This window comes from Aptenodytes patagonicus, chromosome 7 (genome assembly GCF_965638725.1).
Source record: "Aptenodytes patagonicus chromosome 7, bAptPat1.pri.cur, whole genome shotgun sequence".
NCBI lineage: Eukaryota > Metazoa > Chordata > Aves > Sphenisciformes > Spheniscidae > Aptenodytes > Aptenodytes patagonicus.
The window spans coordinates 42,208,072-42,224,763 of NC_134955.1; the positions used below are offsets into that span (position 1 = coordinate 42,208,072).

Sequence of the window (16,692 nt, forward strand, 5' to 3'; positions counted from 1 at the left end):
GTCACGTGGGCCCACTGAAGAGCACCAAAAACTGCCACATGCAGTGTTAGCACTGCCAGACGAGTTCTTGAAAAGCTGCACTGTCTACTTTTGAAAAGGTTTGAGCAGAGAGGCGAGTTCATGAGATCAGTTATTGCCATGTAGTTCTTTTAAACCTTGAAAAAAGTATGGCAGATTGTTCAGAACATGTACGGAGATTTAATAACATAAGAAGATTAATGAAGTATTCAGAGGAGACAGTTATATGTTGCAAACATTTTAATGATTACTCTTGAGCTTACACATTGGGTGTTTTTTTTTAAACTTCAAACTGCAACAAGTTAAATAAATGTTTATAATATACAAAGAAAATACAACCAAAAGTAAAACTTGCTTTAAGTGTGCCTTGCACTAGGAACCAGTGTTTTTTAATAGCTTTATTGTTGAGCTGCACAAACACACTTAAGGATTTGATCTTTATAGCAGGGCATTTGAGAAATCAAAATATATTCCCACTTGAAAGAAAAAAGAAAGAAAAAAAAAGGTTGTGCATGATTATATGCAAAAACCCACTAAAATACTCCAATAGTGCAGGCACCATTAAAAAAGAAAAAGCTGGAGATGCCCATTAACTCTAAGTTTTAAGGAAGCAAAAGTTTCTGACCAGTTAGCTTAAAGCCAGCAAAACAGGGATCAGTGATGGCAACTGTAGTGTACAAGGTATTAAATGACAAACTTTACACAAATACACTGTTAGAAATTTGTATCGGTGAACACTGAAAATCTGATGATCTGTTCTTTGGAACAGACAAACAGAACCACCTTAATTTCCAGTTGTGCAAGCCCTTGAAGCATCACACAGTGTTCTGTGCCAATTTCTTGCTGGCTGTGTAGTTACAAGGATTTATTTTGTCATTAGCAGCTAACAAACTTATTCCACATGTTCCTAAAGCCTCACAGGTGAAAAAAAAGGCAAGTCTCATCAGAGCACAGCGTGGAGATCATATTTTTTGCACACAAACACAAGAGGCTTCGCTAGTATCAAAAAACACTTCCTCATGTCCCATATTGCAGTCAGCGGCTCAGTTGAGATGGAAGCCTTTCTCCATTGTGGCAGCTAGCAGACGCTCTCTCATAATCTCCTCGGAAGAATACTCGGGCAGCTTTAGATAATGCACACATGTATTCACAGATGGATAACTTGCATCTGTAGCATCAACCTGAGGAAAAGAAAGAACATTTTTTACTGCAGTTGTTCACAGCACTCGATACGGAAGTTCAAAGTTGTAAGGTCCTCTAATTCGTGGCATTTACTGCATACGTAACACCCATCGTCAAGGAACGGTAGCATCAGGAAAGCTAGAGACCAACTTATAAATACATTTACATGTATATTAATTCTTTTATATTCAAATACGAAGTCAGGGAACAGACCTGAAACAGAGGTTAGTACTGACAGCTTCGCATAGCGTCATAAATTAAAAACCAGGGGCAGGGGGAAGTGTTATTTCTTAACGTAGCAACGATTGCATTCAAAAGCCAAAATAGTTGGTTTGAAGGGCACCCGGAAGAAGCCATACCTTGCGTACAACAGTGAGCCGGGGATGTAGGTTTGCCAGTCCTCCTGGTGGGAGTGTTGAACAACCAGTGGTGAACTGGAGAAAAGCCTTCCTTTCATCCGAAGACATACCACACAAGACTCTCACAAATCGAAGGAATCCGGGGCTTAAAAGAAATTAAAATAATTAGTTATGATAGCATTACAAAGAAAGTGTTTCTTGAGACAGTACAATTACAATCTTCAGTCACGTCTAAGCAGTCATTGTAAGATTCTAGTGCCTGTTTAGTACTGAGTAAAGAATAAGACACCATAAACCCCATAAAAATACTTCCTTAACCTCCTCGCTGAGTATTACACAGAAAAATGTAGGTAAAGAAGAACTTTTCTCTATACTTATCTTGGAGTGTTATTCAGGTATCTTGCATACGAATGGGTAGAGAAGTAGATAGAGCTCAAACCTATTCTATGAGAAGAATCCAACTGACTATAACCTTAAGACTTTTTCTGTACCACTTCTGCAGTATAAAGCCACTTCAATTTATGTATGATTTCATTTCTATCCTGTTAAAGACCCTCATGCGACAAAAATAGGAAAAATGTAACAGACTAGAACAGATCGTCGAGGAATCCTCCAGATACCAGCGCTTTCATCCATACCAGCCCAGGGGATGAGGGGGAGGACAGGGCATGAAGAAAGCACAGCCTGCTGAAACACACCCTCGGCTATCAGGCACTGTAATCTCAGCTGCATCTCTGCATGCAGGGCAGGGTCAATAGAAGAATCGCTCCACACAGCATCTCAGACTGATTAGGATCCTTCAGCTGCTTATACTAACACAGTTCCAGAAGTAATTTGTATGTTATTGCTACCAAAAATGACAAGCAGCAAAAAAAAAAAAAAAACAAAACAAACCCAACAGACCCCAAAACGTTGAGACCACCTCCTGATAGCCAATCACCAGTATATTTGTTCCCTGCATAGTACATTTTCTTTTTTAACTACACTTGAAGAGAAAGAAATAAGAAAGAAGGGACAAAAAACAGCTATACCCAACTGAACAGAAATTATAACCACCACCAAAAATGAAAGTAAAGACTCTAAAATGCTATTTTTAACAGCCTGTATTAGTTAGCTGCCATTACATTTCCACTAGTTGTTCACATTTTAGTATTTTAATTTTTTTTATCCTCTCTCATCACAAAAACCTTCTAACCTATCTGTTGTAACATACACGGTTATTTCATGTAGTTTTAGACAATCACTTGCTCTTCAGTGACCACCGATCCCATCCAATTTGGCGTCTTCATCTAATGAACATTCTGGACATTTTGTCACTTAATGTATCTTTTAGCTACTGTTTTAAAATCACTCAGAATATAAGTACCTATCTCGTGTATATCCCAGTTTAGGTTCAGTATAATTGATGATATCCTCAGCTGCCCAAGAAGGTGACTGATTTCCACAAAGAATCATCTGAACTTCTTCATGGCTGAAGGAACTCAGCTTCTCCATTGGGAAGACTCTATTGAAGCCATCTTTAATTTACACAAGATATAGTTATAAATGTAAGTCAAACGAACGTTTATAAAATAACGTCAGCATTTCAATTGTATTTTAGTCAAACCAGAATCAATCAGCAGTTTCTTAATTAAGGTAAACAGAAGCTCTTCAAGATCAAAAATGGCATAACTAATGCAAAGGTGTTATGAAATTAATATCTATTGCATTCTTAATGTAAAAGTTTGTTTTTGAAAGCCCTTCTATGCCACCGCTTTAAACCAGCACACCCTGAACACCAGTCCACCTAACTGCATATATATTTTGCCATATTTAAAATTACCTCTGAATGCCTCCATCTGTTTCTGTATACCAGTATGCATACAGAAGTCAAACATGAGGTCAACGTATTCCTCTGCATTATCCATTGTTACAGTCTGCAAAGACAATAGATAAATACTGTAAGAATTCACTTTGCATTCGAGTTACTGCTGAGACAGTAAAAATTTAACTGCTGTTTAAATTGTAAAGGTAGGTTGTTTCCTTACCTCATCTTCACCACCTGGCTTGAGATCCACAGCTGTAAACCCATATACTTTGGACGAAGGGCAAAACTGAAAATTTAGACTTCAAAATACAAAGATAGTTACTAATTGCGAACAAGTCTGCTACTGCTTTTGCAAATACACCAGATTTAGAAACTGCACCCCACACACCCGAAAGCATCTCACTACATTTCAAACCATTGTTTGCGGATCATGTTGTATGTACATAAACAATGTTACCACAGTACAGAACTACAATTAGTAATGGACGACACAGATAATACATGTTTCAAATCTATGGTATGCACATGCGTGTGTACTCACCCACTATTTATTCGGATTTGATAACCCTTGAAAATTTCACAGTTTGATATCTTTAAGTTATCAGCTTCAAAACTACTCAAACTGTTTAATTCAGTTCAGAAACTCAAAAAATTCTTTACATTCATTTCCAGCACTAACAGATACAGAGCCAGTTAACATATTAGACATTTAGGCCCTTCGATGGTGCTACCTGCTTTCCCTCTGTAACAAGCCATACTGCAGTCTGCAAGGCCATAAGCAATTACTGAACTCTGACTACGCAATCCTTGTGGCGCATGATTCTAACAAATAACCCATAGTATTAACGGTAGAAAAACTATGTTGTTTCGAAAGAAATAATTTAAAACTACAAAAGGTGACATCCTGACACAAGTCTACACAGGTATGAGCACTTTTATGTCTTTAACATTTGCTAAAAGTAAGAGTTCTGTTTAACATGGATTCAAAGACTGCACTGCGTGTCTATTAACACAATCTGAAATTTCAATCTGTCCTCTTTAAAAGCTCTCCAAAAAACTTGATAAATTTCAGTAGTTGTCATAGCAAAGAAATCACCGATTCACACTATCCTAAAGGTCTTTACAAGTATTTGGGTGTTTCTAGAGAGTCATACGGCATCGCAGTGCAGCCACATATAAGTTCAAACATTAGGAAACTGAGCAAGTGAGAAGAGAAAATCCTCAAACTAAGGAACAAGAAAGAACATAGCTACAGATGGCAAACTGGATCTTGCTGCATCTCTAATGACTCCTCCTTGCAACAATACTATTTAAAATGAAGAAATCTTCAGTTTTAATTATACGTGTTGACGTTTGTCTCTAACACAACACTGTTTGCATATTTATAAATAAATATGAAAACTCTTACCCCAAATCCTCTATGCTAAGTGGAGGCCCCGAACCTGATGGATTCTTCAGCATCAGTTCCTGTAGTTTTGTGTTCTTTTCGTCTTCTGACAGACTCTTGTTGCTTAAAATTTGACGCCTTTTAATTGCAAGGTCCTTAATTTCTTTTAGAAACCTAGCTCTATGTGGATTTACTAATTCAAAGTCTTCCCATGTTAAAATTCCATTAAACCAGGCGGGAGGTTTAGGTTTTGGTGGATCAAGAATAAATTCTGATTTGGAGTCTTCTTCCAGACTTCCCACTGACAAGGAATCATGCCCTTCTTCTGTAGAAGCCTCCGACTGACTTTCAGTACAGTGCAAGTCTCTGTCACCCCGTGATTCATATATCAACTTACTCATGTTACTTTTGATATCCCCCATACACATGAGTTTAAAAAAAGGCTTAGAAATGGGTAAATCCACAAGTCTATTGTCCTGAATGCATTTAGCCAAGAAAATTCCAAGGAAATGAAAGAGTTTGGTTATTCTTTCAAGTTCATCACTATCTTGTGGGAATGGTGCTGTGAAGAGTCCACATGATCTCTGTACATAGTAGCCAGGGGGTTTCAATCCACCACCAATGTCAACCTGATTTAAGAGACACACACAAAAAAAAGTGGACGTTGTTAAAGGTGAATTTAATTATATATCTGTGCTGTTTAACTTATACTTTACTTCTCTGTTAAAAAGAGAACAGGTTAAAAAGCAAGCTGTGGAGCAGAGTGGTCATTCTTGACCATGATGAGTGGCTGCTCACCGATCGTGTGTTCTTCCCTTCCTGGATAGCTAGCTCACTTTTCTTTTATACAAGTACTCAGTTTAAAATGCAAACTGAAATATACCTGACGAGACTCGTCATCTGGAAAGTCGTCATCACAAAGCCAAGCTCCCAAATCTGTCCTCTGAAATTCTGCTGCCACCAATGCATAAAATTCCAAGGTAGGACCCAGGCCTGTTCCTTCCTCCCCTAAAAACTCAACCTAGAAAAACATAAGGAACGTTAATAATAAAAGAAAATCCTAGTGAAATGTTTAGTGTTGGTTATGGAACAGGATATTCAATATCCCGGCCAGTACATTAGAAATAGCTACCTAACCTCGCTCTGCTAGGCAGGTATGCTTTACCTCTAGAACAGATTTTCTGTCTGCATGAATCTGCATGACATTTTCTGCCCATTCCATCAAGGATTCACCTCGCGGAACTTTCACTCTTTCATGTTTGAGACGTCCAACTCTGAATTCTCCTGGATCATCACGTCGCACTGTGCTTGTGGTCCTTGTCCGTTCAACAGTGGCTTCACGTCTGTTCTGTAGCCATACAATTGCTCTGGAAAAAAAACAGTTGTTTAAAACTTCGATGTCTACCAGCATGAAAACTTGAAAGTAGCTACTACGAAAAAGTTACCTTGTTAAGTACTAATTACCTCCTTCTGTTTTTTTTTTTTAAGTTATATACCAATGTATTTCTCAGAAATATTCAAAATACCCAAATATGGGCTGCTTCATATTTTAGGAGTTTAGCAAACTAAATAATTTTTAATTACTCTGAAGGGCCAGCCATAACTTCTGATGTAATAGATAGCACCAATGAAAACACACAATTGTTGATCTGAATTACTATAGTATTCATATTACAGTGGAATGAACAAAGGGTAGCATTTACTGTAGTACTTTTTTTAATCACAGATGCTCAAAACTGTTTATAGACGCTTACTACAACTTCCATTATATACTGCAAGGCAGTTGTACATCACCCCATTGATACTGATCAAGTTTTACAGCAAGATTTACTTACTTGCACACTTATTAGAGAAACACAGAACCAAAGTTGAAGTGCAATCGTACCCATATAGACCCGTATCAGTGAAGGAAGAACAGCCGCCTCTAATAGCAGTACTTACATGATATCAAAGTCTGAAATTCTTGTATGTATTGTCATCTATGCAGTAATAAACTACCTACACAGCTACCATCTGTTGGTTGTTTGCAAGTATGGTCAAGTGTCATGACAGACTCAGAGTGTGTACACGCCCGTGTGCATGTACACACAGAGTTCATACACAGTATATGAGTTTTAAGAACTATTTGCAATATTTTTAAGAGCTCAAGAAAGCTCTTTACTTACCAAGTAAATACCATGCAATGTTTCCTGAAGGATCTCTTTAAAACACAGTTTTTCTAAAACATTACCTTTTTTCAAAACAAAAACAAAAAACCAAACACACATGGTCCAGTTTTCTGGACCATTTTTCCACAGAAGTTAAGTTTTTCCATATTAAGATGATTTAAATTGATGTCTTGCAAGACAATACCTTTTCTTCTCTTCCTTTTTCTTTCTTTTTAAATGCCTCATTTTACACTCTTCATGAGGCATTTCTACTGTGTATTAGACACACCAGTAATTTTTGCAACTCACTGTCTACACTTTTCTTCCTCTTTGGAAAAACAAACAAACAAAGAAACAGCCAAGAAAACCCACAGAAACGAATTCTTCCTTCTCATCATGTAAAAGCAAGCTGGCAAAAAGGTTTACACTGTCTACGTAGACTACTCAAGGTAATCACCGCTGCAATCAAAATATTAAGGATTCCTAGGTTAACAGAACACTTTAGAGGGTACGCTTAAATATTTTTATGTCTGGTCTTGTTACAGTTTCATTACGCAGCTAATACTAACTTTCGAAAGAGCATCCATTTGTTAGATTTTGTCTATTTAGTAAAGACTTTAGTGAATTCAAAACAAATGAACCAAAACAAACAATCACCAAACCATTGTAGGAACTATAAAAGATACGTGCTTCGGTGTATGCTTTCAAAAAACATTAAATTCACATTTATTTTCAGAATTTTTTTATTTTGTTTCTTACTCCTTTATGCAATGAACTGCAACCCAGTCGAATTACTGCCTGATATGATAACCTAGCTAGAGGTACACAAGCAAGTCTTCAGCTAAAGTTGAAAAATGCAATTTCTTCAAAGGAATTTCCTGAATAATATCAAACAGAAGGTAGGCTACTCATCATAAACCTCTAACACAATGAACAAGAAATGTTTCAAGTATCCAAAAGTCTTTCTGAAGTTTTCCCTTTTTTTCTACTATCTAAAATGCTTTACATTTGGCAAGCAAAATCTATCTTGTTAGGATAAAGTCCTTCTGTGAATTAGCAATTAAAAAAAAAACTATTACATTTTTATTAAAAAAAAAAGGGAGCAGTCTTAATTTTTATTATTTATTTTTTTTTACCTTGATGCTCCAAATGCTGTGCATGTGAAGTACAACTGTCTTGTTTCAAATGGAATTAAGAAAGGACACTTGCTTGTTAGCTGCTCACACCAGTCTGGCAAAGCTCCACTTGCTAGTGCCAAGGGTTCCTGTAGTTTAATGCAAGGAAAAAAAAAAAAAAAAAAAAAAGGTGTTTCTAACATTAGACTCGGGTTGTCCCAACAAGTTTGTAACCAAGTACCCAGACACCCAATACACCAAAGTACAGAGTTTTCCCCTGTGCTTGAGCAAGTTTCTTCCTTCTCAGCAACTGCTACTTCCTCCCCCTCCCCCCCCGCCCCTTTTAAAGGCTATGAATGAGAAGTTCACAGAGTTTCTAGGACTCAAGAGTGGACACAGGGTGCTTTGGCACAAACGCACTAAAAGCTGTAGTAAATCTCTGGGATATGTACTACTCAAAGCACTACGGGGAGATCCGAGTATACAATTACCAGGGGAGAATTATTTCTGAGTTTTGCCCAAAAGTGATTAGATACTACCTCCTCCATACCAGAAGACACAAAAGAAACTTGGTGGTAGTAAAGATGATCCCCACTGAAATATTACTGTAGTCCCTTCTAAAATACAAGTATAATAGAAAAAGACCATAGAAATTATTACTCCAAAGACACTCAGAGTGCCTGAACAGCCTTTAAAAGAACATGAAAAACTGAACTTTTTTTTTAATGAATAATTAGGGCAACTTAACTGTAATAAAAAAACCTCAAAAAGCACACAAGAGCCAAGCAAGTGAAGAATCTTCACCTTCTTTAAATCTTTGTTAAAGAAAGTGTAGTTCTACTGAAGAACTACATCTTAAAGTTGTCCTTTTAACGCATCTAACTGACCTAGTACCAAGAATATGTTTTCTAAATGCTATTTTTGAAAGCTTTATGTGGAACGTATAAACAATAAAAAGTTTATGAACCCCAACACAATTAATTGCCTTTGTTACAATATCATCAGGCAGACATACATACACTATGTGGTAACATTGATGTTTGGTGCAGAAAAAAGATTATTCTTCCTAACCAAAAGATACAATTCTATTACAACTTTTTTCTTGGTATGTTTTTATTCAGACTAGCCTGTTCTTACAGAATTTACTCATCCAAAATGTAAGGAAGTAAATATTGTATGAAACAATTCAAAAGTCAAAATGGCAAAAAACCTAATAATTTCAAACAAAGTAAGGAAGAGTATACTAGAGCCTTAAAAACAATATTACATATATACATTGTGCATAATACATTAATGTAATACCTCAATCTGTTGCAGAATCTTTGTAGTAATTTTTTTGCTTGTGAATTCATCTGGTGGAAAGTTAAACTGAGGATGCTCATCTCCTTCTGAAAATATCAAGAGAAAATTTTTCCTTTATTTTGTTTTCATTAAAACATTTAAGCAGCTTTGCTAGATAAATAACTTACCTTCTTGAGAAGTTCGTGCTGCGTAAGGGTCACTGGCAACTATATACAAAATGCGAAGTAACTGCAGAACATCTTCTACTCCACAGGAGTTCTGCCCACTGCCAGCTTTGGCCTGAGGTTGTTCCTTTGCCAAACTAAGGATATCAGAATTTTGAAGAGTAGAAATGGCCCCTTGACTTAATCCAGATTTTGATCCATGTTCACAAAAATCCTGTAAAAAAAGAATTTTTAAGAATGAAAACTCTGTGTGTTACTTTCTTTAGGACTGCGCACTCCAAGTTAATCATTTGAAAAATCAGAATGGTTACTGTGTTTAACCTCAACACTTAGTTAAATTGTGGATGGTTCAAATCATGATTCAAATGCATTTTAACACGACTATATTTAACAGAAGACATTAAAAAAAAAAGCAGCAAAAACTAAACTTGATATTGGCATGTGAACATTCAACTTTCCTATCCATGTCATATCCCTCCTCCACAAGAATCTTTAAAGCTGCAAAACAAAGCACACAGCCATTCACAATAAAAAAAGTTTGTATGCAGACATATACCTTGTATGCAGCTATGAGCTGGGAACAATTTCTGTTTTTCCTAATACTTTTATTAGTGCCGGTTAATTTCCAGTGGCGCAGGAAAGCTGAGTCTGCATTCTTCTGCAGGTAGGTTATCAAGTCATTCTTTGGTAATTCGTCAGTGCCAAGGTACTGCTCCACATGCTCTACTGACCAGCAACCCTACAACAGGAACCACCAAATGTTGGTTTTTCCTGATTGTAAAGTCTTTGAGATTTCACATGCATTACATACTGTCTTTTTTAAAGGAGCATGCATTTACAGCTATACTCACTCATATCCTTTAAGTAATTGAAAACCGTTAGTTTTTTTTTTAACATAGCATTTCAAAAACTGCAATAAGATTTGTTTTGCTTTTGTTTAAACAGCCATAAAAACATAAACAAAGGCATAGAAGTAAGTCTTACCATTTTTCCACTTTCTTTCTCTTTATCAGAATCCTTCATTTCTCTGTACATGATTCTAGGTATCAAAACAATGAGTTAATATTTCATACTCATAGCACATCCTCTAAATTCTGAAGTTATACATTGACTTGTTAGACATCAGTGACATCTAAATAGCACGATGTAAACCAGCAATAGCAGCTGCTCTTTGCTGCACAGAACATCTGGGATACCCTGATGCAGCAAAGTTCTTAAACTCATATTTAATCTTCAATATTCATTGAGTAATCAACCTTCATTGTGCAGATTTCCCACACCGACTTTAGGTTCTTCACTACACATGCACCAGCTCTTTGAGATTCTGAAGTTCTAGGGTAGTTTGCTGTGTATTAACTTAGGAGATATGCACATTTACAACTATTTCTCATCCTTTCTAACTAGAAAACAGTTTTGTTACAGCACACAATTTTTGACACAAGGCAACTCAGAAAATAGGTGTAACACACGAGCACTGCTGAAATCTGAAATACAAAGTTAAAAAAACTGCAACCACCTTACTGCAGTTCTTGCTTTCGTATAGGTTAGTTTTCTAGTATCACAGAAGTTACGTTGGTGTAGTAAATGGAAAATACACACAATCATATAGTCTTATAATTTCTGTCTATTACTATAAAGCAAGTAAGGTCAAATTAGGGTAGAGAGAACAGCTGAAGTTGGAAGGGATCTCTGTGGAGTCCTAGTCCAATACCCCTGCTCAAATGTTATGTTTAAATGGCATTTCCCCTATTTCAATTTGTGCCATTTTCTTCTTGTCCTTTCACTTGTCGCAACAAAAAAGAGTCTACGCTCTGTCTTCCTTACTCTCTCCCATCAGGTATTCAATACACATTGGTAAGATCCCACAAGCCTTTTTTCTCCAGGCTAGACAGTCCCAGATCTCTCAGACTCTCTTTGTATGACAGACGTTTTAAGCCCTTTAGTCATCCTAGTGGCCCTTTGCTAGACTCACTCCAGCATCCATGCCCCTCTCGTACTGAGGAGCCCTGAACTGGACATAGCACTCCAGATGTGTCTCACCAGCACTCAGCAGAGGGGGAAGATCACCTCCCTCAACCTTCCTAATGCAGCCCAGGATACTGCCGACCTTCTTTGCTGCCAGGGTGCATAGCTGGCTTGCGTTCAACTTTATGTCCACCAGGACCCTCAGGGCCTTTTCTGCCACGCTGCTTTCCAGCCAGTTGGCCCCCAGCCTGTACTGGCAGTTATGTCTCCCCAGCTGCTAGACATTGCATTTCCCTTTGTGGAACTTCATGAAGTTCCCATCTCTCCATTTCTCCAGCCTGATGAGGTGTCTCAGAATGGCAGCACAACCAGCTGGTACAACGACTCCTCCCGCCTGATGAGGTGTCTCAGAATGGCAGCACAACCAGCTGGTACAATGACTCCTCCCAGTTTTGTTTTGTCTGCAAGCCTGCTGAGGGTCTGCTCTGTCCCATCATACAGTTCATTAATGTCGATGTTAAACAGTACTGGACCCAGTATCGACCCTTGGGGTACACCACTAATGACTGGCCTCCAGCTGGACTTCATACCAATGATCACAACGATCTGAGCCTGGCAGTTCAGGCAGTTTTCAGACACTATCTAGTCCATACTTTATTAGTTTGTCAACGAGGGAGAAAGTGTTGAAAGCCTTGCTAAAGTTGAAGAAAATAACATCTGCTGCTTTCTCCTCATGCACTCATCTTATCATAGAAGGCTATCAGATTGGTTAAAAATGATTTCCTCTTCATAAATTCATGCCACCTACTCCTTATCATCTTCTTGTCCTTCATTGTTTGGAAATGGTTTCCAGGATTATTTCCATCACCTTTCCAGGGATGAAGGAGAGGGTGATCAGTCTGTAGTTCCCTAGATCTTTCTTGCCCTTCTGGGGGATAGGAGTGACACTTGCTTTCCTCCAGTCCTCAGAAACATCTCCCAGTCACCAAGACCTTTCAAAGATAATCAAGAGTGGCCAGCTCTTGTGGGTGCATTGGGTCCCGTGGACTTGTATGTCCTGTTTCTTTAAGCGTTCCCTAACCTTTTGCTCTTCACATCCCTCACCAGATTTAACTCCAGATGAGCTTTGGCTTTCCTAACCCTATACCTTCACACTGGGACAATGTCTCTATATTCCCCCCGGGTCAGTTGACCCTCTTCCACTTCTTGCGTGCTTCCTTTTTATGTTTTGAGTTCTGTTGGGAGTTTCTTGTTCATCCATGCAGGCCTCCTGCTGCTTCTGCCTGATTTCCCACACATTGGGATGGATTGTTTTGAGCCTGGAGAACGTGATCCTTGAAAAATCAATCATCTCTCCTGGACCTCTCTTCTCTCTAGGACTGTATCCCCATGGGATTCTTCTAAGCCGATCCCTAAGCAGACCAAATTCTGCTCTCTTGGTCAATTGCTTGACTCGTGAAATATTATTAACAAGTCACAGTTGAGCTTTGGAGATTATGACTTTTTTTTGTTTTGTAGTCACAGCACTAGCTTTAAAACCAGTAACAACATCCTGACATAAATGCAAGAAAAACTAATTCTAGCATTGCTTCCTACAGAGGAGAAACAAAAACTTAACATTGTTTCACACCCATTTCCTCATCAGTCACGGTGCTCTCTACAGAGAATAACAAACTTGTGAGCTTACGTGTATGTTGGCTCCCAAATACGTCTAAGTTTGTCAGATTTCACATTGCCGTTACAGGAAAGCTGTAACAATTTCTGTACATAGTAAAAGATGGTAGATCGAAAGTTTGTTAAGGGCAGTTCTACTTCTCGAGTTGTTCCAAGACCGGAAACTTTCAAAGTAAGTGCTAAACGTGGCGAAGGCATGCACTCAACCTCTTCCAAGAGTTCTGAATGAGGTGTACCTGCATGTGAAAAATCATTTGAGAAGCTGTTAATACAAAATATGTAATGCATGACAAGTTGGCTTAAACATTAGTAAAGTGGCTCAATAAGGAAGTGTGAAGACTTCCTGCACACATGCCAAGGAGATGATACCGAGTTGTAACTATGAACTATATCTAAGGGCTGTAACTACAGCACTTCTCTATGCGAGTAAAGCTAACAGGAATTTTTGAAATCCCTATTGATTCTTACATCTTGATAACATCCCCTTTAATATTATCACAGCACATGCATTCGTCTTTTCATATACAGTATCTTCCTGTTGTATTAACTCATTTCAGTTCATCAAAATCAACGACGCCTCGTTTCCACAGAAGCTAAACCTACGTATTTCTTTCTGTAAAGAACATTGACTACACCCACACCGCAAAACAAGAATGAACTAAGGAGCAAGATCAGGTGCTATGCTGCCGGTCATACAGACTGCTCAGTTACTGTATTAGCTTTCCCCTTGCCTCTGCTTTGGGCTGTTTCAACAAGCCCTCTCCAATCAAAGCTATTCTGGGTAGCTCAACACACAGATTATTCCCTGCAGGTGGAACCAGACATAGCAAGAGATTTATCACTAATCCAAGTTAAATTCATGAGTATGCTTATTTTACACAGCTTTTAATTTACTTTTCCCTCAATAATGCTTGGACCCGCAGACGTAGATGAAACTCTCATTCAAACAGAGAAAAGCCACACAGCCGCAAAAGCATGTTGTACTGGTTAACAGTGCTGGGACCCCCAGAGCCCAATGGGCCTTTAACAGTGAGTCTCCACCCTAAAGCCAGATCAAGTATCACAAATGTCTTGTCAGCATACCGGGTGGAGGGATTTCTAGGTCAGTTGTCTGTTGAACATTAGTACGACCAGGTCTTGGGTCAAAAGCAGGAACCAGAGCAGAAAACTGTCGTTTCAATACATAATCATCATCCCATGTTCTTCTACGGCCTCCTTTGGTTTCATACTCCTCTTCTTCCTAAAAAAAAAGTAGTTGTTTTTTAAATTCTGCTACAAAGAATCATTTGATCAAAAATGTAATAGTTAGGGAATAGAGCAGTCACGGAAACTAAAATTGATAGCACAAAAGATAGCAAAGGTGGCACGTAACAGTATTAGTTCCATTTAACTGGTCAGGCAGGAATCAAGAGAATTATCAAAACCACAGGCACACAGAAATCAACATAAATGGGCTAACCTTACAATAGGTGTATTTACCATTTCTGGAAAGAATGAAACTTTCCATGAAGCACCAGAACATAGGGAAATACAGAGTATTGTAGACCAGCAAACTTGGTGTAGATATTCTGTGTATTCCACAAACTTTGGAGTATCAAAGATTCAAGTAAAGCAACGGTGTCAAAATAAACACATTAACTTTTCTGAAACCAGGAAGTATTTTTTTGAAAGTGTATACATATATTGATACATAATGTATACAACGTTTTATCCAGAGATTAAATCAAATACCAAAATACTGGAACTATGATGGTGGGAAGAAATCTAATTTTCATTAAGCCTTAGCAAGTATTAATTACTTATGATTTTTCTACAACAAGTTTTTAATCTGTTCAACTCCTCATTGAGAAGAATTACATAGTATATCAGAGGGAACAGGACTGGAACCCAAGAAAGGAAAATTTTCTTTTCCAGATCTGATTCTTGCTGTGTAATCTTAAGCAAAGACTAATTTAGCGATTTCTGCTTCTTCCCATGAACAACAATAGTAATCCCATTTAATAATTTCTGAAAAGTGATCAACAATCTACAAACTAAGGTGGTTGTTTGCATTGTAGATCCATTTAAGTAGTACTGGCTTTTCCATTCCTAACTTCGTCTCTTTGTGAAGAAGGTGAAATAACGAAATATGTAGTACCATATTTGAGTTTCTATTAAAAGCATAATCATAGTAGGTTAAAGTGCTAAACACTTTGGTTCAAATGACTGAAAGTTGTGCATATTAATTACAAGAGAAGTTTCTATAATTCCATAAAACAATATTTACATTTATGTAATAAACATTAAACTATCATTAGTGAAGTCTTAAGATATTTTTCCTCTTAGACCCTGCAGTATCCATTCTGATCGCTTCAATGGTGGTAGAAGACCAAGCATTCATCATACCACTAAAGAAGAACCAAATGAAAAGCCAGAACTCACAATAATGTAGGCAAGACCCATGGGGATTAACCTGCTGGGTTTTGTCTTGTCCTTTTCTTTTTTTTTTTTTTTTTTTTAAGATATATTTCCTCTGGCATACTTAAATTATTACAGTTTGCTTCACACAGGCCTACAGTTAAACACACCCCAGAACTGTATCACTACAAAATTCAGCAGCCTACCCACAAAGTTACACCATTTCATCAGCCAGTGAACTAGTGATCCATCATTTCTACTGTCTGCCAACTTGTTCCCAGGCTGTTTTTAAGATGTTAATTCTGACCTATAAGGTCTCAGGGTGTGCTGGTGTTCACAAACACTTTCTCTGGAATAAATGTTGAAGATGGTACAATCAAATTTGTACAGAAAGGGGACTGCCTTGTTAGCTGTTCTATCTAGTGAGCTCTTGCAATTTTATCACACCCATTTGAATGCATGAGAAAACAGCTTTCTTAATACTCAAAATATATGCAAGAATGGGGAAAAGGGACAATGAACTGTCTTCGTAAAGTAGTATTCAGTTTGCAGCCCCTGAAAAGTGTAACATGATTTTAACTTTGGCATTTCATTTAGAGTCTTTACGGATAGGTACTCCAAACTAGTAGTCCTAAATCTAAATACATTTGTTTTAATTAATGGAAAGATTATAGCTAGGACCCCATATTGAAAAAAAAAACAAAAACAAAAAAACAAACCAACAAAACCAAAACAAACCCGTGGATTTTTAATGCATCTGTTAGTCAATTAAGTTAACATCTATGCTAACTATACTGTACCATAACTTCCTCATATTCTTGATCTTCTTGGTTATCATCTTCATTTTCATCATCTTCTTCATCTGGTTCAGGTAGATCCTCATCATCGTCTAACTCTGCCAACAGAGTACTAGCTCGGCAGCTATCAAGAAAATCTATAATACATATATAAATATATTTACATACAGAACAAAAGACAAGAATAACTTTTAAAGCAAAATTTTGAAAATTAAAGAACAGGAGCATTGGGAAGAATGAAAAAACAAGTCTCACTTAAACAAGAAAAAGAGAGAACGAAAATATTGCTTATGGCCTAATAAGATTAAAAGCTGTAATAAAAGCATACACCTGACAAAAAGTCCAGTGGTCTAGTCACTAGCATAGCTAACAGAAGAA

At 37.5% G+C, this 16,692-nt stretch overlaps 1 protein-coding gene across 11 annotated transcripts in view; it reads right to left on the reverse strand.

The window, feature by feature from the left end:
- Positions 1-240: 240 nt before the first annotated feature.
- The window catches only part of HECTD1 (HECT domain E3 ubiquitin protein ligase 1), a 65,647-nt gene continuing 49,195 nt past the window's right edge, over positions 241-16,692 (reverse strand). For 8 of the 11 annotated variants that reach the window (XM_076344979.1, XM_076344975.1, XM_076344973.1 and 5 more), the window contains 16 exons: positions 16,318-16,451; positions 14,204-14,360; positions 13,134-13,356; positions 10,466-10,520; positions 10,038-10,220; positions 9,485-9,695; positions 9,318-9,403; positions 8,037-8,164; positions 5,919-6,120; positions 5,637-5,774; positions 4,775-5,382; positions 3,587-3,665; positions 3,382-3,475; positions 2,926-3,076; positions 1,560-1,704; positions 241-1,199 (listed from right to left, as the gene is read on the reverse strand). In XM_076344979.1, the coding sequence (XP_076201094.1) occupies positions 1,062-1,199; positions 1,560-1,704; positions 2,926-3,076; positions 3,382-3,475; positions 3,587-3,665; positions 4,775-5,382; positions 5,637-5,774; positions 5,919-6,120; positions 8,037-8,164; positions 9,318-9,403; positions 9,485-9,695; positions 10,038-10,220; positions 10,466-10,520; positions 13,134-13,356; positions 14,204-14,360; positions 16,318-16,451 (2,732 nt within the window). In that variant the 3' untranslated portion in view covers positions 241-1,061. The remainder of the gene's footprint in view (positions 1,200-1,559; positions 1,705-2,925; positions 3,077-3,381; positions 3,476-3,586; positions 3,666-4,774; positions 5,383-5,636; positions 5,775-5,918; positions 6,121-8,036; positions 8,165-9,317; positions 9,404-9,484; positions 9,696-10,037; positions 10,221-10,465; positions 10,521-13,133; positions 13,357-14,203; positions 14,361-16,317; positions 16,452-16,692) is intronic. The other 3 variants (XM_076344983.1, XM_076344982.1, XM_076344977.1) reach the window with 1 other exon arrangement.